Source organism: Dryobates pubescens, chromosome 3 (genome assembly GCF_014839835.1).
Source record: "Dryobates pubescens isolate bDryPub1 chromosome 3, bDryPub1.pri, whole genome shotgun sequence".
NCBI classification, from domain to species: Eukaryota; Metazoa; Chordata; class Aves; order Piciformes; family Picidae; genus Dryobates; species Dryobates pubescens.
Window position 1 is genome coordinate 33,036,115 of NC_071614.1, and position 27,828 is coordinate 33,063,942.

The window sequence follows — 27,828 nt, forward strand, 5'->3', positions numbered from 1 at the left end:
AAAGACCACAAAACTATTCTTTAATATATGCAGCCATTTACAAGGAACAAACAAACAGAAACAAACCAGGGAGATGTGATTGCTGTCAGAGAGCACAGCAAACTGGCACTGATGGTATGGGCAGATTTCATTAGGGTTCTTCTCCTCCACCATACCTCTGCAATGGTCTGTCCCCAGCCAGCTCTGGCCCCTGTGAGCAGGGTGCGCTGGTGCAGGGCCCAGCACTAAGGAGGTGGGGTGCTATGTGCATCCTGCTGAGGTGCCAGGGATGATGCCAGCTGTGTCAAGGCTCGAGCGATGACAGAGAGATGGCTGTTCATTGTCCGTAGCTCTGCCAGGATGTCACCCACATTTGCAGATGACTGCTCAGAGCTTGGAGGCACAGCATGGGCAGCTGGTGGTGATGAAGCAGCCCCCAGAACCCTGTCTCCCATAGGTGCTTCCTGGGTATTTTCATCATGGGAGGAGTGTAGGGGTGTGTTACTGCAGCACTTCATGCCTTCCAGGGAGCCTGTTCTTATGGGTGTCTGGTCTTCCTCCTTCCCCTGAATGGTGGCAAGTGTTGCAGAAGCAAGGAAGGGCAACCAGTTGATGAGGTGGGTAGCACTGCCAGGTGGGACTACTGGCAAATAAAGTCCAGGGTGAAGGGATGGAGTAGAGGCAGGTGGTGCAGGAAGACAAGGGAGTTTAGGGTGAACAGTGGCAGCAGAAGCTGATGTTGATGGTGGAATAGGAGGTGGTTTGGGATGTAAGGCTGCAACACAAGCAGGTAATGGTGGTGAAAATGACGCAGTACCAGTGTCAGAGGAAGCGGAGGGTGATGCTGAAGCTGTAAAAGGTCCAGGTTCTTCAGAGGTTGGTGGTGAAGTGGCAGCAGGTGGTGCATCAGGCGTGCAAGGGATTGAATCTGCAAGGAAGACATATCATGAGCCTTGATTCACGTATGTACTTATCTACAAGGACTGTTGCTTGCTGTCACTTCAGTGTTGACCAGATCTTTTTGATTCAAGGAAGAATTTAATCAGCTGGTATTGATACTCTCTGCAGGCCGATCAGAAGCTAACAGACCTGCTCAAAGACAGCCTATGTAGGTAAACAAGTAATGTCATAAATCTAAAATAGCCTTCCACTCTCCTTCTTCCTAAAGCTTGTGGACAGGCCTTAACATTTTTCTGGTTGACATCTCAGAGGTATGCATTAGCTAGTGAATTACCTACTGTGTTTTCCTGGCCAGTCATGGAATGGTGGTAATGTCCTAACTGACTCAGATCTCCTGTGGAGATGTGAGGGCTGGACAGCTGCTGCCAGAGCAGTTAATTGCTGTTTCATAAGGGTTCCAGTTTTCATCATTCTGGTTTGAACAGATAGGTCAACATCAGAAACAGTAAGAACTAGTCGGTGGATTAAACTCTTCAATAATTTCATGTTTTATGTTGAAGCAATTTTATCACAATACAATTAAACTTAGATGTAGATCCCTGCCTATAGATATTTATCAGCTTCAGCTATGAACACCAACAAAGAAGACAAAGCAAGAAACTGTTATCACTAGGCATCCCAGCTTGACACCTATGCTGTCTTGCAAAAAGTTCAGTGGACTTCATTCCACTGAAGTCACTAGAACGATGCTTGCCTGACCCAAGTCCAACAGTGTAGGATGACAAGGAAGCCTCTGGGGAATATGCAAAGTCTTGGAGAGCCACACTATGGCCCAAGGTGCTCTACCCACTGTGTTCAGCTAGTAAATACTGCATGGAAAGAATGATCCTATTTTAACAATAATTCTGAAAACCAGAAATGTAATAGGAAATGTTAGCCTCAAAAAGTTACTACACCATGTCACTGATTTTTATTTTAGTGTTGGAACATATTATACAGAAGGAAAGTGAGATGCTGGAGAAATGGTCAGTATAAGACAGATGGATTTTAAAACTACTGCTACTGCAATTAAGAGCAATTTTTAAGGCACTGCTGTGGCTACAAAGACACAAATTAATAGATTTATCTAGGGTAAGACAACTTAGAGAAAGCCAAGTACTGAGGTGTTAACACCATACTATTATTATTCCTGGCATCTAAAATATCTGATGTGAGAAACCCATTTTCATTACTGACTGGCTTGGTATTCCAGATAGCAAACTGAAAGCAAATGAAAGCTTTCCCCTGTCATTTCTAACTAACTAATTGGACATGCAGCCAGCAAAAGTCCATCTTTGTCCTACATGGGACCACCATGTTTTGCCTAACCAAACACACATGCTGGTTGGAGGGGATTATGACAGAAACTTCAGCATGCCTTTATGTCCCTGAGATTTTTATGGAAAGTTACTGCAGGTTCCTTGAAACAGTTTCCTTCCCTTGTCTCTTGGCTTTCTTCCCAACACAAAATCTCTGCCTGCACAGGCACTCAATCCTAGTTCACTAGAGATGGGCTAAAGATGCTGGATGTTGAGTTTCCAAAGTGTTATTGACTGGGCCTTGGTTTTTCAGAACAAAAACAAAAATAAAGCATAGTTCAAATACAGGTTCCATTTCCATCCAAACCACTGAAGTTTGAAAGGGTGAGATGAAAGAGGTTCAGGTTTGGCTCAACTGGAGTGTTAATCAAAGCAGTGTTTATGGTCCATATATAGCATAGCTAATCCCTGTCCACACTGGCCAAATAAACCAAATTAAGTGAAACATTTTTCCATACATTGGAGAGCAGAGGAAGCTCAACAAATCCTGAGGAAATCTGGTTTAGCACTGTGACAAATAACTGCCAAAAATGATTCTGAAATGGTTAAATAGCAATTAGGTAATTGGGTAAATACAAGGAGTAGTAACTAATACAGACAAAAATAGAGACTAAAATCTGGTCTTCAAAGGCTCCTGTCTCAGCCGCAATCTTTCCAAACAGTGTGGCTTCCTTATCAGAAGCTACAGCTTTGTCACCTCCCTTATCCCCCTTAAGATTTATTTATGCCATGTGGCCTTTTAAATAGATCTAGCTCAGTTTGATCAGGCTCCCATGCTTCCACCTAAGAAATTCCACATGGTCGTCTGAGCACCCGTGCAGGGAGCCTAGCACACATCCAGGACATATGGAACCCATCGCACTCCTCAGTTTGACAGTCAGATATGTGCACAGCTGGCACAGTGCAGTCTGTGCACTCAGAGCAATTGCTTCTCTGGATGAGGTTTGACTCAACTCCTCAATAGCTAATGACCCAAACTGATGGTGAAAACTGCAGAAATCACAAAGTTGCTGAAGACGGAAAGGAAATTTGGAAACTGTCTAGCTATGACCTCCATTCAAAGCAGTGTCAGCTAGCATAAATAGTTTTGATCCATGGTAAAAATTGCTAGGATACATTTGAGAGAGCCCCAGATTTTGGAAATCCTAAGCGCAGTGAAGCATTTACTTCTTTATTGCTAGAATGAGAAATATTTTTCCTCATCTCTTTGCTGGGAGTAATGTAGAATAACTAACTTGAATGTGGGTGCCATGTACTGAAAATGTCTACATTTCAAGAGAAAACTCCTTTACCGGGTGCATGAAAAAAAGATGGAAACAGCGCTACACTCTGGGTCTCCCAAAGAGGAAGCAGTTTCACATCTAGGTGTTATCTGTTTGCAGGTAATCAGGAATCCTTCTGCACTGCCACCCCGAGAGGACCTTGGGGTGTTAAAAACTGACAGGACTGTAAAGAGAGTGTAAATAGACAAGGTGATGGAGTAATGAGAGCTGAGGAGCACCTCCAGGAGAGAATTTCCCAGTACTTGTCCTGCCTGTGATGATGAATGTTACCACAGAATTAATGGGCTGCCCTGTGAGAATGGGGAAAATAAAGTTATTTTAAATACATTCATCTGTATGAGAAGAGCAAAAATTTAACCTTTCAGGCAGGCTTGGCTATCTCAGCTGCTTCTGTCTGACTACTGATTTTATCCGCCTTGCAGCCAAATTGCCTCCGATTGTAACTTCTTAGCCTTTTGTCAGCTAACAAGGGAAAGGTCTGTGAAGGAGAAACCTTGAGGGAAAAGCAAGGGCATGACTTTCTACAGACTGACTGCACGGAATTCAACTCATCTAACATTAGCCTTTCAGTTGGTATCTAGTGCAAAATAGTCATCCTGCCTCCAGCAGAGAAAGAAGCACCTCTGGGGACAAGCCATTTCAAGCTATCAGGTCTCCAAGAAGGGATGGATGATCATGCTCTTCAATGTCCCTCCCTTTCTAACATTTCTTGTCCGATTAGGTCAAATATCTTAGATAGGCTCACTAACTTTTAAATGGCTGAAGTTACAGGAACATAGAATGGCAGGAGTTGGAATGGACCCCTGGAGATCATCTAGTCCAAATACCCCTGCTAAAGCAGGGGCACTCAGAGCAGGTTGCACAGGACTACATCCAGGCATCTTTTGAATTTTTCCACAGACACAAACTCCACCACCTCTCAGGGCACCCTCTTCAGTGCTCTGTCACCCTCAAAGTAAAGAAGTGTTTCCTCAGGTTCAGAGTGACATTGGGTGAGCTCAATTCCCCACCTTATATACAGATGCAGTAATTTGCTATCAAATCAGTAGCTGGGCAAGGCTGTCTGTGTTCCCATGCAAGGCACAAACCCATGGAGATAAAGTGCAAGGTGCAAAACAGTGAAAACCTGGGCCCTGAGAGTGCTTCAAGAAATGAGCTGGTGGTTCAGAAGGCAATAATCTTTCAAGTGAGTCAGCACCGAACAAACAACCTATGTCAACAATAAGGGTATTGAGATGATGAAATGAGTAACATAGTCCCAGTAAACTGCATGAGGCCCTTTGTGCGATGTCCTTTCTGTTTCTGAAGCTGCTGTAAAGCCAGCAGCGTCTGCATGTGTGCCTGTGAGACAGAGTGTGTGCACACACTCATACTTCTTTTTGCAGCTGCTTCCCAAGAAAGTCTAACTATATGCCTGCCTCCTCTTTCTGGTAAGAAGTGAAACTGAGGTCCTAACAGCTTGTGATAAACAAAAGGCCAATGGTAATGTGTGTGTAAGGAAGGGCGCTACTGCTCTTGCACAAAATTGGATCCAAAGGCATCCCTCCAATGCAGCTCAGGTTTGATTCCAGTACAGACTGCTGGCCTTCAGTGGAGTTTAGAAGAGCTCCTAGCAGTGAATTGAGTTTAGAAAGGATTAAATTATAGCACAAAGAGACTACCAGGTATTACATTAAGATAGATATGAATAAAACCATCAGTGTGCATACTCCAGAACTGGTTTGCACTTGTATGATTTCAGAAATGGGATTTGATTCTAAAAATTGTGTCTAGCATCTATTTGTTAATTATTATTTTTTTGTACAAATTATGAATTTTGTTGAAACAGGGCAAAGAGTAATAGCTTTAAACTGAAAGAGGGTACATTTAGACTAGATATAAGGAAGATTGTTTTTTACAATAAAGGTGATGAAACACTAGCACAGGTTGCCCAGTGGGCTGGTAGATACCCTATCCCTGGAAACATTCAAGGTCAGGTTAGATGGGGCTCTGAGCTACTTGAGCTAGTTGAAGACGTCCATCTTCTCTGCATGTGGGCTGGGCTAGATGTCCTTTAAAGATCTCTCTCAACCCAAACCATTCCATGATTCTATGAATCCAAACTAGCTATGAACACTCAGTCTCTTTTGAGTGGAAGTCTATAGAAAATGCATAAAAGTAATTGGCAAGCTTACCGTTCATTGTTTTTCAGATAAAGCAAATCACATTTATATCCTAGAAATCCACTCTTCTCTGCATACATGGAAATGCACCGAAATATTGTCTAGATCAAGATGCTGCAATCTCCAAGGACGATGGGGGTTTCATGTAATTTAATATGCCCACCCAAGCTCAGGAGTTTTGAACAAAATATTAACTTGAAAAAATACATTAACAGATCACAGTGTTCAAAATATTAATTTTTTAAAATTGTGGTCTCTTTGGGGGTCTGTTTCTCTTCTTTGAGGTACAATACACCAGGCCTAGCTGGACTGGGCCTTATGTGACTAATCACATTATGACTCCTGTGGAGGTGTGCTCTTTCAAAATTTTTTGAGTAATAGTCTGTTATGAGTATGTACTTACTCCCCTCTCATGCGAACAAATTGGTTCTCACAGTTTGTCATGGGCCATCTGCTTTTTCATCTTCGTCCCTGGCTTAATTTCAGTGAAATTTTATTCACTTCCTGACAAAATATGCATTTTTACACTCATCTGGGACATGATTTTCCAAGAACCTGAGGTCCTTTGACACCTACGGGACAAAGCCAGACTTTTTGAAGTGCTTTGCAGCTCCTGTGATTTTCTAAAGAAGAACAGCCTTTGAGGATGCCCTGACATCTCAGAATGGAGAGGCAATAGGGAAAAGGGAGGTAGGTATGTTGGAGAGGTAATTCTGATGGGCAGCAGGCAATTCCTCATGACAATATTCATTGCCTAGCACATTTTTCCCACTGTGCTCAAAGCAGGGCACAGACTAGTCTCACACAGGCTACACTTTATGGGGGCCCAACTTAAACACATGAAAAATTAAATGCCTTGACAGAAGTCTATAATGGAGCTAGGAGCAAAAGTCACATTCATCTTCCCTATGAACTGACACTGCCAATACAGCTCTCCAATGGTTCCTTCACCCTGCTCCCCTACAAATGTATTGTCTTAAATTGGGGAAGCCTCTTTTACACTCCCCTTTACAGCACAGAACTAATACACAGCAGGAAAACCTGTGTTGTTTAAGGAGATTGACATCCCAGCTCTCACTCTAGCCATGCAAGAACATCTTCTCCATCCACATTTACTCTCCTTCCCAAAAACTTACTGCAGACAGAGAAGTGGCTGAAGAGTGTTTAAGTCTTCCAAAAATAAAATCAGATTGACAATTACTTCTGGATAGCCAAAAAGAAGCAGTAGGGAAAAGAAGGAATTACCATGAGCAAGTCACTTTGTCCATTTTGTCTTGTAATTTTCCCACATCAGTGGTCAGTAAATGCTGCCTCAAAGGAAACTATTGAAACAGTCTTCAGTTCCAGTTATGCCATCACCTGCTGCAGAAAATTTTCTCAACATTCTATTAATAAATCAGTTTTTTGGCTCAGGACATATGCTTCCACTGTCTATGACCACCTTTTATACAGATCAGGCCAATAAATTCGATGTAAGATTAGGCTCTAAACAGACTGCAACAATATGGACTACAGCTGAAAGTAGAGTTGGTGCTTAAGTACCTCTTTGAATCTGACCAGTAGCTACTGCAAAAGCTTTTTCTTGTCTTGAAGCAGATACCCTTTCCAACATGTTTTAATTCTGAGAATCTTGTTTTCTTTCCTTAATAAGTACTATTGTGTTTCTAAATGCCCTTATTATGTTCTTATTATCTTTGTAAACATCCTGTTTCTTGGGGTTTTTTTCTTGGTTTTTGTCAAGACTTTAATTTTGATTAACTCCTATATTGATGAGTTTCTCAGGTTAGTTGTCATCATGTCAGGAAGGTTTTCCATTTACAAAGCAGATTTTTGTACACTAACTAGCCAGAGAGTGTTTTCTCTGAAACCACCTGCGTATCTACACCTTGTGCCCTTCTCAATAGCACTTCCTGCCCTAGAAAAAGCCTGTGATGACATGAAGTTCAGTAGGTACTAAGAATCATAGAATCACAGAATGGTTTTGATTGGAAGAGACCTTTGAGTTCAGATTCCAACCATTAACCTAGCACTGACAAGTCACCACTAAACCATGTCACTAAGCACCACACCTACATGTAAATACCTCCAGAGATGGTGACCCCACCATTGCCCTGGTTAGCCTGTTCCAGTGCTTGACAACCCTTTCAGTAAAGATTTTTTTTTTTTCTAATATCTAACCTAAACCTCTCCTGGTGCAACTTCATGTCATTTCCTCTTGTCCTGTCACTTGTTATGTGGGAGAAGAAACTGACTACCCGTCTCACTACAGCCTACTTTTGAGCTGTTGTAGAGAGTGAGATCTCCCCTCAGCCTTCTTTTCTGCAGGCTAAACAAACCCAGTTCCCTCAGATACCCCGCATAAGCCTTGTGCTCTAGACATTTCACCAGCTTTTTTGCCCTTCTTTGGACACTGTCCCGTACCTCACTGTCCTTGTTGTAGTGAGTGGCTCAAAACTAACACAAAAGATACAGCAAAGCAACAGAAAAGAGAAGACAGAGCACGTGTACCTTTTGCCTTTAGTTCAAGGTTTGAGGCAACCATGAGCATTATAGAAAGAAATCCTGAGGTTCCAGACATCTTGCAATTTTTCCTTTGCTGGTTTGAGTTTAATTTCTTTACAGATACGCTCTGGAAATGTCAAAACAGATCCATATGTTAAATAACCAAATGTAGTTATATTAACCTGCCCTTTTTTCCAGGAAAGATATGAGACACACCATGCAATCGCACGGTTTTAGTAGCCGATGAGTCAAGTCTGGAAATTCAGTACACATGAGTCAATGAGATTTCAGATTCCTACAGAGTGCCCAGAAAGGACATCATACAGTCAGCAGTGGACAGGCCTCTTGCCTGTAGCACATAGCTCTTCTTGGGCTGACTGAAACAAACTGCATCCAGGCTGGGTTACCCTGAACTTATGTCATGCTTTAGATGGGACTGTCCCTCTCAGAGACTTGTCACAGAAGGGTTCTCAACTGAAACACAGTGACTATATCTTTTCCTAGATATTTTTCATCTGGCTGCCTCAGCAAAACGCTTCAGTTAGCCTTATGGCCTGTGTAAGAATTTTATACCATAGCAGACCAGTAATCCTTATCTTGTAGCATTTCTCGGGCTCTGGAAACTCAGTACTTAAATGCAAGAGATGATGAAAAAGAGTGTAGGAAGTGTCTTGAGCCAGAAACAAGGCTGTTTGCTCTCCTTGGTAAGCAATGGGAGAATCTGAGTAGCAGACCATGGGCAGACACAGCACAAAAGAGTGTCTCTGTAAAACGAGCCTGGCTGTCGCACTGCCTAATAATCTGCAGGCCGTAATCTGCCCATCAAGCTATAGGTGGGCACTCTGCACAATTCCAGAGTCCCTAAATAAACTTAAGATGACAAGGGAATGATCTTGCCTTAAGTATGCAAGAAAAATAGGAGCTAACTCATGGAATTCATTAAATTTTCATCTATTTCCCAGTATGTTTCATCCTCAGAGACATGGTGCCATTTTTAGGAAAATAACCTTGTAACAAAACTGAAACTACACAGCCTGAGGTACTTTTTCTCCTCTTCATACACTGAGCAACCACACAGGCTACATCTCTCCTACAGACTTAATCCAAGTGGGAGAGAGCCATAGTTGAACACCTGAGCTATGTCAGTCTGGACATGAATAATATTTCCCTGAGTGACCCTACTGCATCTTTGTTGTTTGTGAACTCCCCCAAGTGTGCCAGGAGAGTCAGAGGGGAGGAAGTATACCTCTATTTTATTTATTATTTTTTATTTATTTTAGATATCCTGGGATTCTCTCTTCTGTCAGATTTGGGAGAACTTGTTTACTCCAAAGAAAGGCTTTCAGGAATCATGATCAAATCTGTGTCCTCACTGCAACACAGGTGAGTGCCAGCCCTTGGCCATAAAGAACCTAGGCTGCTTATCCCCTCCTTGGAGTTACTGGCCTGAATCAAAAACAACTCTTAAGCCTGAATGAATTTTTTAACATGTGCAGAGTTGGTGCCCTAGAGATGTACCTTTCATCCTAATTTTCATTTCAGCTGCTAGATATGCCCAGGCAATCATGGCAGGCATCATGGAAATGTTGTCTTCACAAAAAACATTTTGTCTCAAATAACATTTTCATTTTACACCCAAGTCTAGCCGGAGGTGAATTCTTTTGTTTAATGATGAGCCACAGCTCCTTTGGAACAAAATGTTCTCCTGTAAGCTGGGTAAGCCACTGGTTTTATTGAAGAACAGTCCTGCAGACCAAGACAATGCTGTACTTCACTACTCTTTTTGAATTACCACTCTGCCATTTCCCAGAGGAACATGATCAGCCGACCACTAAACTCTGCTTTAAGATCTTATGCCTGATCTAAATGAGACAGAATGAAGCCCTGGAGAGATTTCAACCCTTGCTGTGTTGTAAAAACATTGCTTTGTTTGGAATGTATTTGCCTTTGTCCTGGGGAATGAAAATGTAACCCAGTGCCCAGTTTTGAAATATATAAATACAGTGTTTTGATAATGTAGCATATAGATAGATCCATAGCACATGTTCTATTTTACAAAGCCCTTTTTCTTGGAGATGTTCAATCAGCTTCAAATTCCTCAAGCCTTGAGCCTTCTGACAGCTCAGTGAAGTAGGAACATACCATTTCTGTGTTACACAGGCTGGCATAGTGATCCAGTTAGGAAATCTGTAGCAGACTTGAAATGAAACCCAAACCTGTACCTGCAAGAGTGAACTCAGCTGCCTTCTGCATCCAGTTCAATTACACAAGCCAGCAGCCACCCAAATGTTCATCACACCCACTCACAATTCCAGTCCATGGTCATTACCGCATGGCTCCCTGGTCTTCCCTGTGCTTTACTTTAATACACTCAGACTGTGAACTGAATAGATCTAGGTATGTGATCCAGATCTTGTCACCCTGTGGTTGAATCCTCAGCTGTCAACAGTTGGATGACTGAGTCCGCTGGACTGTTTCTTACTCTTTTGTACAAACTCCTGTTTCTTTAATGCACCTTGGGACAGAGATTTTGTGAACCCAGACCCTTGCTTTACCATTATCTATGTATGGCACAACACCTTTACCAGCTGTGTACCAGAAGTCAGAGAATTTGTGGTGTCATACACATGACAAAGGTAGACAAACAGCACGAGGAGCTCCACCAGTCCCTCATCCCTCCACCTACCTACCTTTGCCACCACATGACCTGAATAACTAACTGGAGGAGACACCCACCCACTCAGAGAGCAAACACACATGTCAGGTCTGCACAGAGTTACTCTTGTCTCTCCATATGAGTCCAAGTTTTTTGATCACTACCTGTACCAACCCTTGTCTGATATTTCGGGCTATGCACGGTGGGCTTGGATTGGATGCTCTTTGGGTGGAAGGAGGCACCTCTGCAGGGCAGGAAGGAGTGATTCAGACACCCCTTGCTTTGAGTTAATTTTTACCCAGTGGTTCAGGGTTTGGGGGAAAGATTCTCTGTCTGGGGTCACGTTCCCACTCTCCTGAGTGGAGGTAGCTGGAGCCATCAGGCCTTCTCCTGAAAGTATGCTTTTTTTTGGGGGGGAGTTGCATTTTAGATGCAAACTGGCATGCTGCGGCTGTGTCTCTTGCTCTTGTTTTGGGTTTATTTTGTGTTTGGTTTTTGTTTGTCTTCCCCTCCCCTCCCCCCTAATTGTAGTCTGGAGTTTTCCTTAATGGGACAGAGAAGTTTTTGAGACTGGAACTGTGCTCTTCTCTTTGTTTCTGGTAAGACATAACACTAGCCTCAGGGGATTGCACTCCAACAGGGATATTTTAGTTCTGCCTGGCTCAACTTCTTGCTGGCCTGCAGTCTGGTTGCTATTTGTCATTGGGTCTGCCATCGCTGGAGAACAGAGACTGCCCCCACTGTGGCTGCTCTAGTAGACTGGAGCCTTGAATTTGTCTGAGCTTCCCAGGCATTTCCACAAGGCAAATAGTAAGACTAATTTCAGATGGACACTGTATTCCTTGCTTACATTCCTAAAGGGCTGTGTTGTGCTGCTTTTGTCTGGTTCTCCATGATAAACGTATTGCTAGATTTCACCCTGGGGGTTGTTGAGTCCTGCTGATGGATGATTATGTTTCTCTGCTCGAGAGACTGAAGATGAAAGAGCATTTTGAGATCCCTTTTGCTAGATGGAGATACTTTTCTGGTCCAGTCCTCAACATGATTTTGTGAAGCTGTTCAGTATATCCAATCCTACAAAGCTCAGTTTCAGATATACCTTTGTAAAACAGGAATAATTCCATTGGCATCAGTGTCATTATGCCAATGTAATCGTGGGAGAAGGAGAAGAAATACTCCTACAGAGACTTTTTCTATGTTTTTTGGGGGGGGAACCATGCTGACTGGAAAACCACAGCAAAATTATTTTTAAATGAGAAAAATTTCTTTAAGACAGATCAGCCTTTTAAAAAGAGAGACAAATGGAATGAAATGCTGCAGTTCTAAGTCCTGCGGTCTTTGGGAAATAGGGCAGTTTGCTGCAAAGAGAGGCATAAATAGCCAAAGCTGGGAGAGATGCAAAAAGAGAAAGACCCAGCAAATGCTGTTGTTTGTGAATTACATTATCAGAACTTCCCATAGTGTAAAAGATGAGATTGTAGGGCAAGTTTATTCTCAAGCACAACGGATGGAAAAATAGAAACCTCTGTAAGAACCACTGAGTAAATCTGAGAAAAGAGAATGACTGTGCCTGGAAATGTTTAGGGGATGGTGTTTGTCAATTAATGAAATGAGAGACCACTGTTTGCAGCCTGGTACACTGCAAAGATGTATACAGACTAAGTCCAAAGGAGACTTTTCTTCTTCCTCAGTTAGAAGAATGCCGGGAAATTTTGCTCCGTGCTTCATGTGCAACCAGTTGTTTTTCTTTCATAAAACCTGGTGATTATTGAGAAAAGAAAGTTTGCTCCATAGTGCTGGGTAGAGGATCACAATCACTCTATGCCACCAGATTCCTGTTTACCTTCAGGTTTGTTGATTTTGGAGACAAGGTTTTACCACTCAGTTTCTCAGTTGTGTCAACATCTTTCCCAACAACATAGTGATGTGCTTTGTGTTACAGTGTGCAAAGAAGAGACCAGCTCAAGCTAAAAAGGACACATCGAGACGTACTCCCCTCATGATTTGACTAAGTTTGGATCCTGCCTTGTGGTTTGGACTCATCACTAACTGAAATACACTGATATCTCCAATAATGTATTTTAACAGAAAGAGGAAGTTTTCTAAGGACAAAATACGTGCACTTTGTCGGGGATGGCTCCTCTGTACGCCAAGAAGCTTCTCTCTTTTATGTGGGAGCTCCTTGCTTTACTACAGGACGTCCTTAAAAAGGGGAGTGAGTGGGATTCTGGCAGCATTAGGAATATGCAGTACAACAAAAGGAAGAAAGACTAAAGGGTCAGCTGCCTTGTAAAAAGAGGGCTTCTTGATTAACTTTATGGAAAGAAAATGAGCTGTAAAAACACAGCATTTTGTCTTTAACAAGGACTGTGAGTCAGGAACCCAGCCAGCATTAGCCCTGGACTGTTAGGAAACCAAGATCAGAAGGAGCCTGGACGCCATCAGGAATGTGAGGAGAGACAGGATGGCTAAGTGGCAATGTGGAAGAGCTGAGGTGCATCTGTTGAAGCCCATAAATGACTCAATGAACAAACTCATGCAGGATCCTGTCTTAGAAGGGAAAGAATTAAGTCTTCCAAGGCAAAAAAACATCCAACCAAAACCCAAAAAACCCACCCCACTCTGTGTTCATCTGTTCCATAGACATCAACTATATAATCAGAGAGAGAAGGAAACCATTTTGAGACAACACTGCTGCTCAGTTTCTCTGGGCATTGGAAAGTGGATATGCCATTGGAAATTACTAGAAGAGCCCCAAATCATCCTTGCATAGCTTGCAGTACAGGTAATGCTTTCAGTTAATAGCAGCAGAGGTTTGGAACAAAATACACAGTGCACTGAACTTGGGAGGTTACAAGATGGGGCTTGAATGAAATATCCAAAAGCACAGCAATGCTGTGAGTCAACTGAAATGCATACACCAACATTGTCATTATCCTGAAGTTCACAGGATCACAAGACATTAAGGGTTAGAAGGGACCTCTGGAGATCATCAAATCCAACCACCCTGCCAGTACAGGTCACACAGGAATGCATCCAGAAGGGTCCTGAAAGTCTCCAGAGGAGACTCCACAACTTCCCTGGGGAGCCTGTTCCAGTGCTCCATGACCCTTACAGGAAAGTTTTTTCCACATGTTGTGGTGGAACTTCCTGTGCTGTAGTTTGCATCCATTCGCCCTTGTCCTATCACAGGGTGCAAGTAAGAAGAGGCTGTCCCTTCCTTGTTGACACCCAGCCCTCATATATTTATATACATTTATTAGATTTCCTCTAAGTCTTCTCCAGTTTATTATTCCTCCCCAGATGCAGGACTCTGCACTTATCTTTGTTGAACCTCATTTGGTTCCTCTCTGCCCAGCTCTCAGTTTGTCTAAGTCTCACTGAATGGCCACACAGCCTTCAGGCATCTCAGCCAAGCCTCCCAGTTTGGTATCATCAGCAAACTTGCTGAGCAGACTCTCTGTCATCAGTGTCATTGATGAAGGTGTTGAGCAGGACTGGATGCAGCACTGATCACTGGGGGACTCCACTAGTTACAGCTCTCCAGCTGGACTTGACACTATTGATCACGACTCTCTGCACTCTATTGTGTAACCCGTTCCTAATCCACCTCACTGTCTGTTCTTCTATGCCACACTTCCTGAGCTTACTCACAAGGATGTTATAGGAGACAGCGTCAAAAGCTTTGCTAAGGTCAAGGTAGACTACATCCACTGCTCTCCCTGCAGCTACCCATTCAGTTAAAACATCATAGAATGCAATAAGATTAGTCAAGCACAATTTCCCCTTGGTAAATTCATGCTGACTACTCCTGATCATCTTCTTCTCTTCCAAGTGCCCAGAGATGACCTCCAGAATTAGCTGCTCCCTCATTTTTTCAGGGATGGAGGTGAGGCTGACTGGTCTACAGTTTCCTAGAATCTCTTTCTTGCCCTTTTTGAAGATTGAAGTGACAATGGCTTTCCTCCAGTCCTCAGGCACCTTTTCTGTTTGCCACAATTTTGCAAAAAATATGGAGAGTGTTAGAACTACAACATCAAGCCAGTTCTCTCAACACTTTTGGGTGCATCTTATCAGGGCCCATGGTATATTCAATTTGTGTAACTGATCCCAAACCCAGTCGTCATTATTCCCTCCTCCAGACTTTCTCTCCTTCATCCAGGGTCTGGAGTTTATAGGGGCTGGTCTTAGGAGTAAAGACTGAAGCAAAGAAGGTATTTAGCTACTCTTCCTAGTTGCTTATTCCAGGTCTTGCAAACCTTTGGTGCTGATCCTTCTCAGGGCAACTGGTTGTATCAGCCTTTGACCCCTGCACTTCTTTCTCCCAGGAACCCTCAATTCCAAATGTCTGTTGGACAAGTTTGCAAGCACGAATTTATCAACTTTTGCCAATACTGAATCTGCGCAAGAGATAAGGCGTGCATTCATTCCCTTCTCCATTGCTGAATTAGATTGTTTTAGCAAACTTGCAATTCATCCTAAATGTCTTGTAAAATGTAAATAATGTTTTTATCTACTGTGCAGTAGAGTGAGATCAATCCCTAAAGAAGTAAGTTTTCAGAAAACCCTGTAAGACACATTGATCAAAGGTGGACCTGTACTCTTAGCACCATAATCTGAAACAGTGTCTAAGCAGTGGAGCTTCAAGGCCATGGAGACTAGTTTCTCCACTTCCTAATGCTGATGAAATTCCTTACAATTATACCATGATCTCCTGATACATAAACAGCCCCAGGGCCATACTCTGCCATCAATTACACTTGTAACTTTAAAAAATGTGCTAGCAAATCAGTGAGGTCAAATTCAGTCAAGAGTGAACGGGACTGAGAGTAGAATTTGGCTCAGAGATGCAAGTGAAACATTTCCCTGACACACATAACACAGCGCATTTCCCAGGATTCATTCTTCCTGCAAAAGGAATGTGTGTTCTCGTGGGTTTCAAGACTAATTCGGTTACATTCTTCTCATGATGTGGAAATGCAAGAAGATCATCTCTCTTTGATAGTTCACCTGTGTCTTCCATAGATAAAAAGAACTGCTGCTGACAGTCTTCCTTCATTATAACAGAATCACCTGCCCATCTGGAGTATACTTAACTGTGATATATGGTGATGCTGATTTTATTTTAAAGGAGAAATAGGATGCAATATCCATTTGTTCTGAAAAAAAATAGTGAGGGTGACAGGTGGAAAATCTTGAGCTGTTGTATACTTTAGTAGTTAAAAGGCAAGTTAAAAGAGCATCAGGAACTCCAATTTCAATTCCTGCCTGTATAATTGATTTGGTTTTATGGACTACTTCAAAATCCCTTAAAGCACGTTGTGGTGAAGTGGATGTCAGCCTCTTTTCACAAGTTACAAGTGGAAGGAAACAGTCTCAAGTTGTGCCAGAGGAGGTTTAGGTTGGATATTGGGCAAAGTTTCTTCACCAAAAAAAAAAAAAGAAGCTGTCAAGCATTAGAAAAGGCTGCCCAGGGAACTGGTGGAGTCACCATCCTTGGAGGTATTTAAAAGAAGTGTAGGTGTGGTGCTTAAGAACATGGTTTAGTGGGTTTCATGGACTTGTCAGCATCAGTTTCACAGTTGAACTTGATAATCTTAAAGTTCTTTTTCAACCTAAACAATTGTATGACTATGATTCTATAACTTGGGTATCTCCACTGCAGCTAGAGTCCTTAAGATGCTAAGAGCTTTGTCAGAATGAGAATTGTTGTTTCCTTCACAGTTTTGCCATCTCCCACATTCTCTCTCCCAAATACAGCAAAAATAATTGTTGCCTCCCACTGTCATGGCAATTCTTAACTCCCTGTTTGCAAAACTCATTACTAGTTCTGGGTGAAATGTGTTTGAGAAGTGCAAAGTAGATTTGACACCCTTACAAGTTTTCCTGTGATTGTCCACGTTTATGGAGATTACTCAGCTTTTCAAAAGGATTTTACAAAGCGAAAGCCTGCAACAGCAGGAGGTTGGGATCAGTGACCCAGAAGGTTCTTCCAGTCCTGTGTTCATGGAGGTTTCTTCCAAGTCATACCAAACATGTTAAAGACTACTTGTGTGGTCTGAACTTAACACTTTTGATACACACTCCCTGCTGAAATTTTTTATTCCATCAATTTAACAGGGCAGAAGTAGGGGAGGGTAGGGCCTCTGTGTAAAGGTAATAGAAACCACTTCCCACAACAATAACGAGGGAGGGCACCATACGAGCTAGCTGACAGATAAGGAAACTGAAGTGGTCATCCATGTCAAGAAATACCTCAATAAATACAAACAGCCTCATCTCTGTGGTCTCAAGATTGCACCTCTAGAAGCATCACTTGTGTTACCACTGCCTATTCAGTCCCGGACCTCCCTTCTGGAACCAAACAGCTAATAGCAGTTATGATGGTGGTTTTTTGGTGTAGACACCTGTCCATATGAAACTAATTTTGGACCACCAAGCTCATTTTCTTGTGGCAATTTACCATATTACCATATAATAATAATTTTTGACAGCCACTATTTTAGGCTGAATTAAAATTAGTGATCCAGTGACAGAAGATGCTTTGGTCATCCTTTTAGCTAAGCCCATACTTTAACCTAGGTGGAAAGCAGGCAGTAGCATTGCTTCCCAGTGTTGGGGCAGGTATGTGTCAGAGATGAATTCAGATAGTCTTGCATTCCTCCACCTCTAAGTCTGTCCCACATGAGAAAACCAACAGTTTCTGGTGTTCATATGTGCTTTGCCAGCCAGAATGTCAACCGCATGCCACCTCTGAGAAGGCCACAATTCAGTGGTTGCACATCAGACCAATTGGTTCATATTTATAAAGTGCTTTGATATGCCAGATGAAAGAACAGTATTATAAATGCCCCATTCATTTAGGTTACATACAGTAGCTGCAAACAGAAAAATCATTACCCACAGCGTTCGAAAGGCGTATTCCTGTTTATTAATTGAAGACCACATAAAGAATGCTTGGTTAAAGAGTTCCTTTTGGAATGGACATTTTGGTGCTGGTCCAGCAAATGAAAATAATCATGAAAATTTGCATGGGCAAACAGCACAAACATCAAATTTGCACAACTCAAAACAAAATCCTCCTTTAAAAAGTAGTAAAAACCTTTTTTATATGGACTATCCTTGCTCCCAGCACACCAATGGGAAGGGAGGCAATCGAACTTTTGCCAGACCAGGACTATGATGAAATTATTATCCTAGCAAGGAATAATTTAAGGTAGAAAAGGAATAACTGCTACACAGTGAGCATCAGCTACTCTGCAACTTAGCATGCAACATGCTAAACCTGCTATGGGTTCACAGTGCATCTGTGTTTTCTGTCTTTTATGCATACAGCTGAGTCTTTGGATTTCTAAACTTCAATTCCTCACTTCTTTCTCTGTGCATCTTTGAGATACACATCCTTCTCTGTTCATTTGGAAAGTCATGTCAAATAAAACCTTTTCTGTCTGTCATCTCACTATTCAAGTGCTGAGTAGATGCTCATTCACAGTCCCTGGGAGCATTCCCTGCCTTTAATACATCACAACCATAAAAATAAATAAATTACAAAGCAGAAAGGAGATAAGGCACGGGTTGAGGCTGCCTTTTGAAGATTTATTAAAACAAACTGATATTTCTTATAACGTGCATGTAACCAGAATACATAATTGGCAATGATAATCATTAACAGGTACTAATGTTATTTCAGAACAGAAGACGGAATGAGGCAGACTAAACCTCCATGTATGCAGTAGAGGAAACCCAAACTGTGATAATTAAATGCAAATAAAGCCTGGGGGCAAAAATTCCTGGTCTCTCCAAGATAAGAGAAATGTATTTCTACCATCTATACTTTATTTATTTCTCTTGAAGACTCTAATTTGTTTTTAAGCTAATAGATCAAACATTCTTGTCACAGTTCGCACAACTGTCTCAAATATGTGAGAAGTACCCGCCAGGCGAGGACCACCAGCAATTTTTATGATTTCTTTACACTACAAATATTTGGCAGAACTGAAATCACCCAATAAAATAAAACTGTGGATTCATCTGCAATTTTAGACTCTCTCCAAGTATTTTTTGGACTCCTTCCCAAAATAACTGATGCTTATGATATTCCAATATCAAATAAAAATATGTTCTAATTTTCATGTCTCACTACCACCATCTGTTATTACGGAGAAAGTCATCTTTTTTCTTAGCAGGCCAGGTGGCTTGGAGACATCCTTGTGGCCATGAGCAAAGCTCTGGGCTGTCTGTGCTTCTGGTCCCTTTGTGTCATTGGGTTGGTGGGATATGAACATACCATAAAGGCAGAACCATGAAGCAGTGGTGGTGGAATATAATTTCTTACAGCATCAGCAGCAGCTGCCAGCTGATGCCCAAATAGCTGGCAGCACTGCCACACAGGTGACCTTATCTCTCCAGGGGAAAGTACACTTGAATTTAACTATATGCCAAAATGGCTTTAGGGAAATGTTTAGGATGCCCTCTGGAAATAACTTTGGCAAAGGGGATAGATAAAAAAAATACTATGTTTCAAAAGTCTGTCCAGCTACATGTCCAGTGACTTACAAAGGTCTTCAATGAAAGCCAGGCAGCAGTACACAAATGTTGCTGTCACTTTCATGAGGTTCAGATCTGCTAGCTGCTACTTCAGAAAGTCAGTACCTGAGCTTTACACACATTCAATTTTTCTCAATATTACATCCATGCATTGAATATGAGCAATGTCTTTATCCTCCAAACCACCCCACCCTTCTGCCTCTAATGTTGCATTTGACAATGAAACCACATCACCGTTTATTCACCCCACAGTCATCCCAAAGAGTCAATCCTGAACAGCTAACACTGCTCTTCCTCATTGCTGCAGATTTTTTCTACCCAGAGGTATTGATTTAGCAAGTAGTACTTGCAGTCGATCTTGTAAATCCTACAAATCCATTTAAAATGTGGTGCACAGTGTCATTTTTATGTCTTCCAGTAAGAAGGAGCATGGCTTTTGTTTCTACCAGATGCCCAGCTGCACATTGCCTTGTAGGTATTCATTTTTAGGGCTACTCTGATTTTGGCGAAGTGGCTGATTTTACAAGACTTGACTCACACTTTGTTAGACTACCTGTCAGGCTGGCTAATATTGACTAGATGAAGAAGAAAAAACCCTTTATTAGTGTACTGCTGAATTCAAACATTCTTGTTTCCCATGGATTGGAATGGTATTCTTTCTGATATAGCAGTGTAGCTCCACAGCACTCAAATCAAATCAAGAGGATGAGCACATAGAGTCACCCATAAATTCCTCTTTCTTTTTTCTTTTTTTAATACCAATTTTTCTTGTGTACAAAGACAGTGCTGGCCCTACAACAAGCTTTATTTTCCTTACATATTTTCCTCGTCTCTCAGAAGAGCTAAAGGAAACATTGGGTTATTGTGATCTGAAAATGGTTTGTTTCAGTTCTAAGCAAATTAAAATTATTGTAGGTCAAGCCAGCCTGACATGAATACGCTCTAGCTGGACTTAACACATACATGGAGAGATTTGTATATCCATCGTGAAGCAGTGGACATTCACTCCAACAAGGAAGTCCAGTCAGAACGAAAACAACCAGAGAAAAAACAACTTCCACACGGTCAGTGGAGAACAACTGTAAATACACCTTAGTGTTGACTCAGCCCAAACAAACAAAATATTTCAAAATAGTTCCCACATTCACAAAAAAATAATAATATTTTTCTTAAATCTACAAGTATCTCATTCTGTTATAAGCTTCCTGCTGTTTGGTTTGAGACTCAAATTAACGATGAATATGAATGCTTAAACGTATGACACAAATTCAGGTTCTTGTTCTAGGGACACATCTGCTCAGAGATGTAGAACCATTTTGTTAAGTGGCAGGAAATGCTGGATTGTGGTGGGTTTCTTGTATTTAATAATCCCATGTATATTAGATGATATTGTACACTATCATTCATATTCACAGATAGGAGAGTGGGACCACATGCACCCACAACTCTATCACAAAAAATTCCCTTTGAGGTAAGCTGTCTTCCAGAACAAGACCACAAAAGCACCACATGAAACTGTGAAGTGAAAGAATAAAAAAATAAACAAAAAAAAAAATCAATCACAAAATGTGCAGCAAATCTGCAGGGCTTGTGCTGAAAGATACTGTACAAGACAGATGTTTGCATGAGGTCAAACAATGATCATATACTGGCAGTTTGTGTTGACAGAGCGTGAGGAAGAGGGAGAATGTTTTTGAAGTCAGGGTGTTCTTTGTGATCCTCTTTGGCTGAACAAAGGTCACTTCACGGAAGGGAAGGCTGGCTGTGACCCCCACTGTCTCTCTAGATCTTCCCAGTCTTACCGTGTCTGTTCTTTCCCATTGAGTTTTACTTCTGTGACACTTCTACTGCTAGTCTTGATCTTCTGTTATAGATCTGTAGATGGCTATAGGGGCTGAGATATGGGGTGTGTTGTGACCTGGGAAGCAAATGTTCTGCAGGCACATCTGAACTCACCAACAGTGTACATTTGCCTGCAGCATGGAGGACTGGAAGTGATAACTAAAATGGTCTATTCTAAATTTATGTTTCTACTGTCATGATCCCACAAATGCACTATAATTCACAAAGGTCAACACTGGGCCAGTACTTGCTCAAATGGGCCTTTCCCTATCCTGCCTAAATGCTAAAGGACCTACTTCTTAGGGACTGCTGTTCTTCAGGAAAAAGTCTCTCAGTTCTCTCATCAACTGTCTAAACAATCTGTTTATATTTTCTTCTCCATGTGACTAGAATAATATGTAACAGGAGCTTGGCTCTTCACTGTATTCAAAAGTAAATAGGCTTTATGGTGGTGGAAACTCATACATAAAGGCACAATGCAGAAACACATAAAGAGCTGAAGATCTACAGAGAGTCAACATCAGCAGAATTTCCACCAGGTCCAGTCAGAGTAGCCTACGCGTTCAGTCAAAACAACCTCCTAGTTATTCTACTTAGGTTTCAAAGAACATTATTTCAGTGCCAGCACCAAGACAGACTGTTCTTGATGACTTTAAAATCACAGATGGAGACACCCCACCAAATGTTACCGGGACCAGCTCGCTGAAGATTGATCTGCAGACTGAACTGAATAGACAAAACCTGAGAGCTGCGTTAAGTCTCATATCCTCTACAGGGATCCAGTAACCCACTTACCATCGGGTTAAGCTCCTATTGAATATGAGCAGAGCTCCTTACATGTTGTGCAACACAATGGAAAATTGAGACCATACCATAGATGAGGACATACAAGTTACGTGGTTTGCCTGAGGCCACACAGTGAGTCAGCGGCTAAATTATAAACTTGGGAGTCCCTGGCTCCAAGTCCCTTATTCAATCTATGCTGCCTCTAAGGCACATTACATTGGGGGTATTGTATGGAAATGACATTAACTTTAAAGAGCAGTGTACAGTAGAAGCAAGCAAAATAAGTGGGCTTTATTGTGGGCTGATTTTTTTTTTCTTTAAAAAAGCCTGAAAAAAGTGACATGAGCAGTTTTGCAAGCACACAGTGCAAATTAATTTTGCACAATTTGATTTCAAAACCTCCCTCCTGGATTAAAAACCTAAACACCGAGTTTCAGGCCATAATGGACCCTTCTTTTCCACTCTTTTTTTTTTTTTTCCCTCTCTGATTTTTTCTTTTCTTTTTTTTTTTCCCCCTTCCTTTTCTTCTGGCAATTCTTTTAACCCTCAAAAACAGAGGTTTAATATGGAAATGCTGACAGCTCCTTAAGCAGAGCATCGCATTTGCAACACTGTAATTATGCCTACTTCAAAATGCTCCAAAGAAAACAAGATTTTCTTGTTCAAACAAATCTTGAATGGTTTCAGCCCCAGAATTAAATCATTCAGACCAAAAATGACTGTGTTAAGCATGTTGAACCAGGACTGCACCAGGAGATGTGGAAAGAGATAAATGCAAACGGATTTTACAATATTTACCTAATTAGATCCACATCTCTGCTTTTCTCTCTCGAATGAGTAAAGACCAGATTAGCCTTATTATTATTATGTGTATTTGATTGACTTAGGAATTCCACCTGGATAAAAGAGAGTCTAGATGTCTTTCTCCATGCATACCCAGCATGAAGCCAATCAACATGTCTCTCGAAGTAACAAATTTGTTTTATGTCATCTATCAGCAAGATGCTGTAATATTTGATATATCTTTACTTCAATGGATGACTGCTCCTTAAAGACCACGCAGCTTAGAGGTTTCCATCCTGCATTCTTATGTCCCCACAGAAAAAGGCTTGTCAGATTTTCCATTCTTGTGCAGACATTTGTAAGCATATGGGTGGTACAGAAAGTGCACACAGCACATTTAAATGAAGACACAATCAATATCTCAGCACTGCTCTTTTGGTGAAGGATGTTTGCTTGTGTTGCATGACTTCCTCGCATCCCATTTCTGCACGGTAAAACAAAGGCAAACGTGTATATGGACAGGATTCCTATGGCTGTGATGAAAGAGTGAGAAAACAAAGAATGATGTCTTTCACCACTCATAATGTGCAATTTTGATTGTTACAACTGTTTCATGCAAATAACCCATCCTAACAATATGTACTATATCCCTATTGAGCATAACCAATATTAGATCAAATCTGGAGAGGAATTTGGTGTCAGCCTCATTGCATTTGCATGGCCCAAACCAGTATTTTGAATTAATAGCAGAAGACACAGCAGATAGAGTGTTACTTCCCTTGAGAGACTATTCTACTGGCTAACTGAAAACCACTGTCAGGAACCTTCTTCTGGTAGTTACACTCATTTTCCAGAGAAGAAGGATTATACAGTGGCCTGAATCTGGGATAGGTTGGATTTATTTCTCAGCTTCATGTAACCAAGACAAAGCCACACAGTCTATCTTTACTATCTCCAACCTGGGCAACAAAAATATTCTTTTTTTTCCTCAGGTTATTCTTCTTTACTCAGGTTACATCATTTCTGGGCAGCCTTTTTCTGACTACATACAAGTATAACACCCAGTTCAGATCACTCAGCACTACTTAAACACATGCAATGAATTCAATAAGATGGCCATTTGAATCCAGTAATGAACATTTCTATCATCAAAGTGGCCATTTTGTAACTGTAAATGGACATCTCATGAATGTTTCTATTTTATCTGATTTCCCGTTATTTGCTCTAATAGGAATACAGGAATTTGCCATCAGGTTGCAACCTAAAACAGTTACATTCATGAGACTCTTCGTGTTATCTCATTTGGAGGCTCCCTTTACCATACAGACTTGCTTTTGACTTCTTCCCGTGTGTTATCGCAACAGGCTCCAACTCATGAGCACTGCTTTTCTGTTGGGAAAATACTGTGTAACCTACAACCTTCACACAGCAACCCCTCCCCCACAGGGAAAGAAGCCTCCAGCCACATGAAAGCTTTGATATTAAGAGCACAGGTATGTGTAAACCCATAATAATGCTCTTGGACTGCAGCTCTCCTTTAGGAAAACAACAAAACAAAACACTCCTAATTAAGCTAGTGGCTTAGAGGATGTAAAAGTCTGAAATGATTTTTACTCCATATGGAATTTATATGGAATGCAATATGCAATAAAGTACCAGCACACCCAGATGTGGATGTTCCACAGCTGTCTGTCTGTTGCTTTGATAACAAGCTACAAAGATTCTTCCCTTCACAGTCATCCCCCCAGGAAGCAATAGGTGATTCCTCTGTGCTTGTGTATCCAATTGTGTAGTGAAGGGAAATTTTAGAAATAGAACATGTATGTTCACACACATAAACTTTGCACTCAGCTTTTATTTTCTGTGTCTTCCAAAGAGTTGGCTTTGACTATCTGATCCCTCTCAAACTCAGCAATGTGTCACATAGTACCAAGGGACTGATGTTGGGAAGCACATCAGTCTCCCTGAGGTTTCTGCTTGGTATTGATGCAGATGTTATTTTTCCCTGCAGCTGTTGGGGGCAGTAGAAAATCAGTGCTGGGTTTCTGTAACCTGTATGACCTGAGCGTGGATCATATACAGGCTGTATACATGCCCTGATGCTGGACAGGTTTGCAAGCCGCCTGGCATGTTGGGGAATATAGGAAAAAAGAAGTCCTGCTTTGAGAAATGGATGTTTTGGTGGACCTTGAGATATGGACTCTTGTGCTTCTGATCAGGATCAAATTCTGCTATTTAAATTGCAATATATTTTAGTGAATGGCAGTTGATTTTGGCTAGAATTTTCCATTTTTGAGCCATAAGTATACTTAGTTCAGATGTAGCTGCTGAATTAAGTTGTGAAGCAATTAGTTTAAGTAAGGGTAAGGGAAATGGATTTGCTTTGAACATAGGAAGGAGGCAGATTACAGGCAGAGACCACCAAGACAAAATTTTGGAGGCTGTTTTTATACTAATGGATATCAAAGGTTATTTTTCACCCCCAAATCCCACTCTACAGGGCACAGTTACAGCATGTACTGAAAGTACATGTTGGGCTGCATGGTATGGAAAGGCTATCTCCTGTTGTGCAGCAGGAGCAAGGAGCTAGGTTCAATCCATGCATGAACAATTTCTCTACATTTTAGTATGTTGTAGGATTCCCTGGTCTGTACTGATATCTGTGGTCAACTTTAAAATCATTTGGAAGCCCTAAAGCAGAAGAGCTCAACTCATCTTCATCCTTAGACTACAAAAATGAAGAGCCCTGTCTCCAGTATCCCACTTCATTAACCAGTGGGAAAGGGAGCAGTATCCTAGAGGACAGATGAGACCAGAATCTGAACGCATCAAAAAAGTAGCTGCTTCCTCCACTGCTGAAGTGGATCAGGCACTTCAATCAGACTGGAGTTCTCAAAGATAGATGGGATGAGCCTTGTGCCCTACAATGCCCTGTGACAGATGTCTGACCACCATCTCAGAGACATGATGGAGGTCCTAACTGAAGTTAAGATAGAACCCTCTGTAGGGGTTCTGGAAGCCACCTCTACTCTCCAGGTCTCCAGCGTTAGAAAACTGCCTGGCATCTCTCTTTTCTGCCTTCTCCATCTCCTGCTAATGAGCAAGAAGCACCTTTCCATAAGAAGAGCATGTCATGGACAGTTTGTGGCTTGCTTAATCAAAGCTTAGAGGAGCTGAATCAATGCTCACATCCCACCTCTGAGACCTTTAATAGTCCTTCCAGGTACTAGCATGGCCCATTAGTTGCTGTCTTCAAGGTTTTGCTTTCTGCTGCTGCCTGTTCATGGTGTTTCAGGTGCTGTTCCTAACATCCAGTGACCAAAACGCAATGGAAAGTGGACAGCTGCAGTGTAGGTGCCCATATGTGAGCTGCTAATTTAGGCTTAGAGTCAGCTCAGCTACAGCTAAAAGAAATGGCTAAAATAACCCAGGTTTAGTGCAGTCTCCATATTTTCTAGGAAGCATTAACCCATGTGCCTCAGCTTAACCTTCTACATTCATCTCAGAAGCCCAGGGATGGGATTTTTCTCTAAGCTGCTCGTATTCTGAAAAGTGAGTGCTCTGCGGCATACTGGTTCCCCAGAATGCCCAGTAGCTAGAGGGTTAGGCCTTGATTCTGAAAATACATGCTCACATGGGTAATTATATGCCCTTAACAGTCTTCTTGCAGTGCTCTGAGAACTTAGGTACAGGCTGCTCTAGTTCAGAGCTGCAGCAGGAACAGGACACCCCAAGCTGCATGGCTGGTTTCAGCATGCATCAAAGGACTCACGTTCCCAGGTCTGAGTGAGATCAGACGTCCAACCAGAGCTATATTCCCTTTTATTCAGTAGGAAGGAAAAAAAAAATAAAAGAAAGAAAAGAAGTTCTTTTGGAAGGAAATGCTTAAATCAGGATTTTATTAGTTAACAGGACATGGTTCAAGATTTTTGTATCCTGCAGCTTCCCAGTTTCCACTGACCTGTGAGCTGCCATGAGGATCACCTGTTTCTCATGAGATTTAACAGGGATTAGTGGTTCCTGTGTGGGAGCTATAAACACAGTCCTGCCAATCACTTCATTTTCCTTATTCAAGCCAGGAAAATAATACAAGGTCCTGCTCTTTTTCCTCTTAAATTTCACATTCTCATTTAGAATCTTTTCCTTCTTTGAAAGATCATCTAGGGATACACAGATAGAGGATTACTTTAACAACTGAGCTCCTACACTGGACCATTTATGTTGCTTGTTTCTAACTGATATTCTTGTTTATGACAGACTGAAACGGTTCATCAAAATTAGTAACATGTGCTACACCCAGGGTTTCATACAGCACCCATATATTCTTTTCCCCTGGAATTACTATTACAAAGAGCATTGAAGTAGTTTAGTATCTGTATCAGAGAACTTTTAGGAATAAAGAGATTTGACTGAAGGAAAATACCCTTACAAAAGTTTTCCTGTACAGGTAGTTGCATGCTGACACTAACACAGTTCCTTATAACTTAACATTTTTTTTATGACAGGTTTGTATGAAAAGCTCCAGCCTGGAGAACTAATGCAGTGAAACTCACCAGATGGTTTCTCTGACCACCCTAGAGGTAGCTGCATTTCTACTGTGTGACTAAGCAGATGATGCCTACTTGGGGCTAGATAGTTTTATTTTTCACTCCTACACCCAGCAATTCCCCAGCCTGCAGTGGAGGTTCCCTAAAGTACAGGAGAGTACATGGTTCTCAGTATGGAAAGAACTTTTTGATAGACTTAGTGAACACACATAAATATTTTTTTATATATGTTGCAGCTTGGCCCTTTTGTTTCTCTGCTATGTGTGAAAAGAGATTTGGGTTCTGCTTTAGCTAAATAGGAGATTGTCCTAATTCTTCCTCTGAGATGAATTATTGAGAGAATGTTTGAGCTTTTTGTAAACTAAAATGTACCCTTCCTCTTATCCTCACAGCTTGCTTTATAATTGGCATTTAAAGCAAAACAAACCAAAATAAACCAAAAAACTCTGAGATACTGCAGTGTCCAACCAGCAGTGGAGGATT

At 41.6% G+C, this 27,828-nt stretch overlaps 1 protein-coding gene across 2 annotated transcripts in view; it reads right to left on the minus strand.

Annotated features, from left to right (window-relative positions):
- Positions 1-224: 224 nt before the first annotated feature.
- RUNX2 (RUNX family transcription factor 2) overlaps positions 225-27,828 on the minus strand; it is a 225,286-nt gene continuing 197,682 nt past the window's right edge. For both annotated transcript variants that reach the window (XM_054179931.1, XM_054179929.1), the window contains one exon: positions 225-907. In XM_054179931.1, coding sequence (XP_054035906.1) covers positions 225-907 — 683 coding nt within the window. The remainder of the gene's footprint in view (positions 908-27,828) is intronic.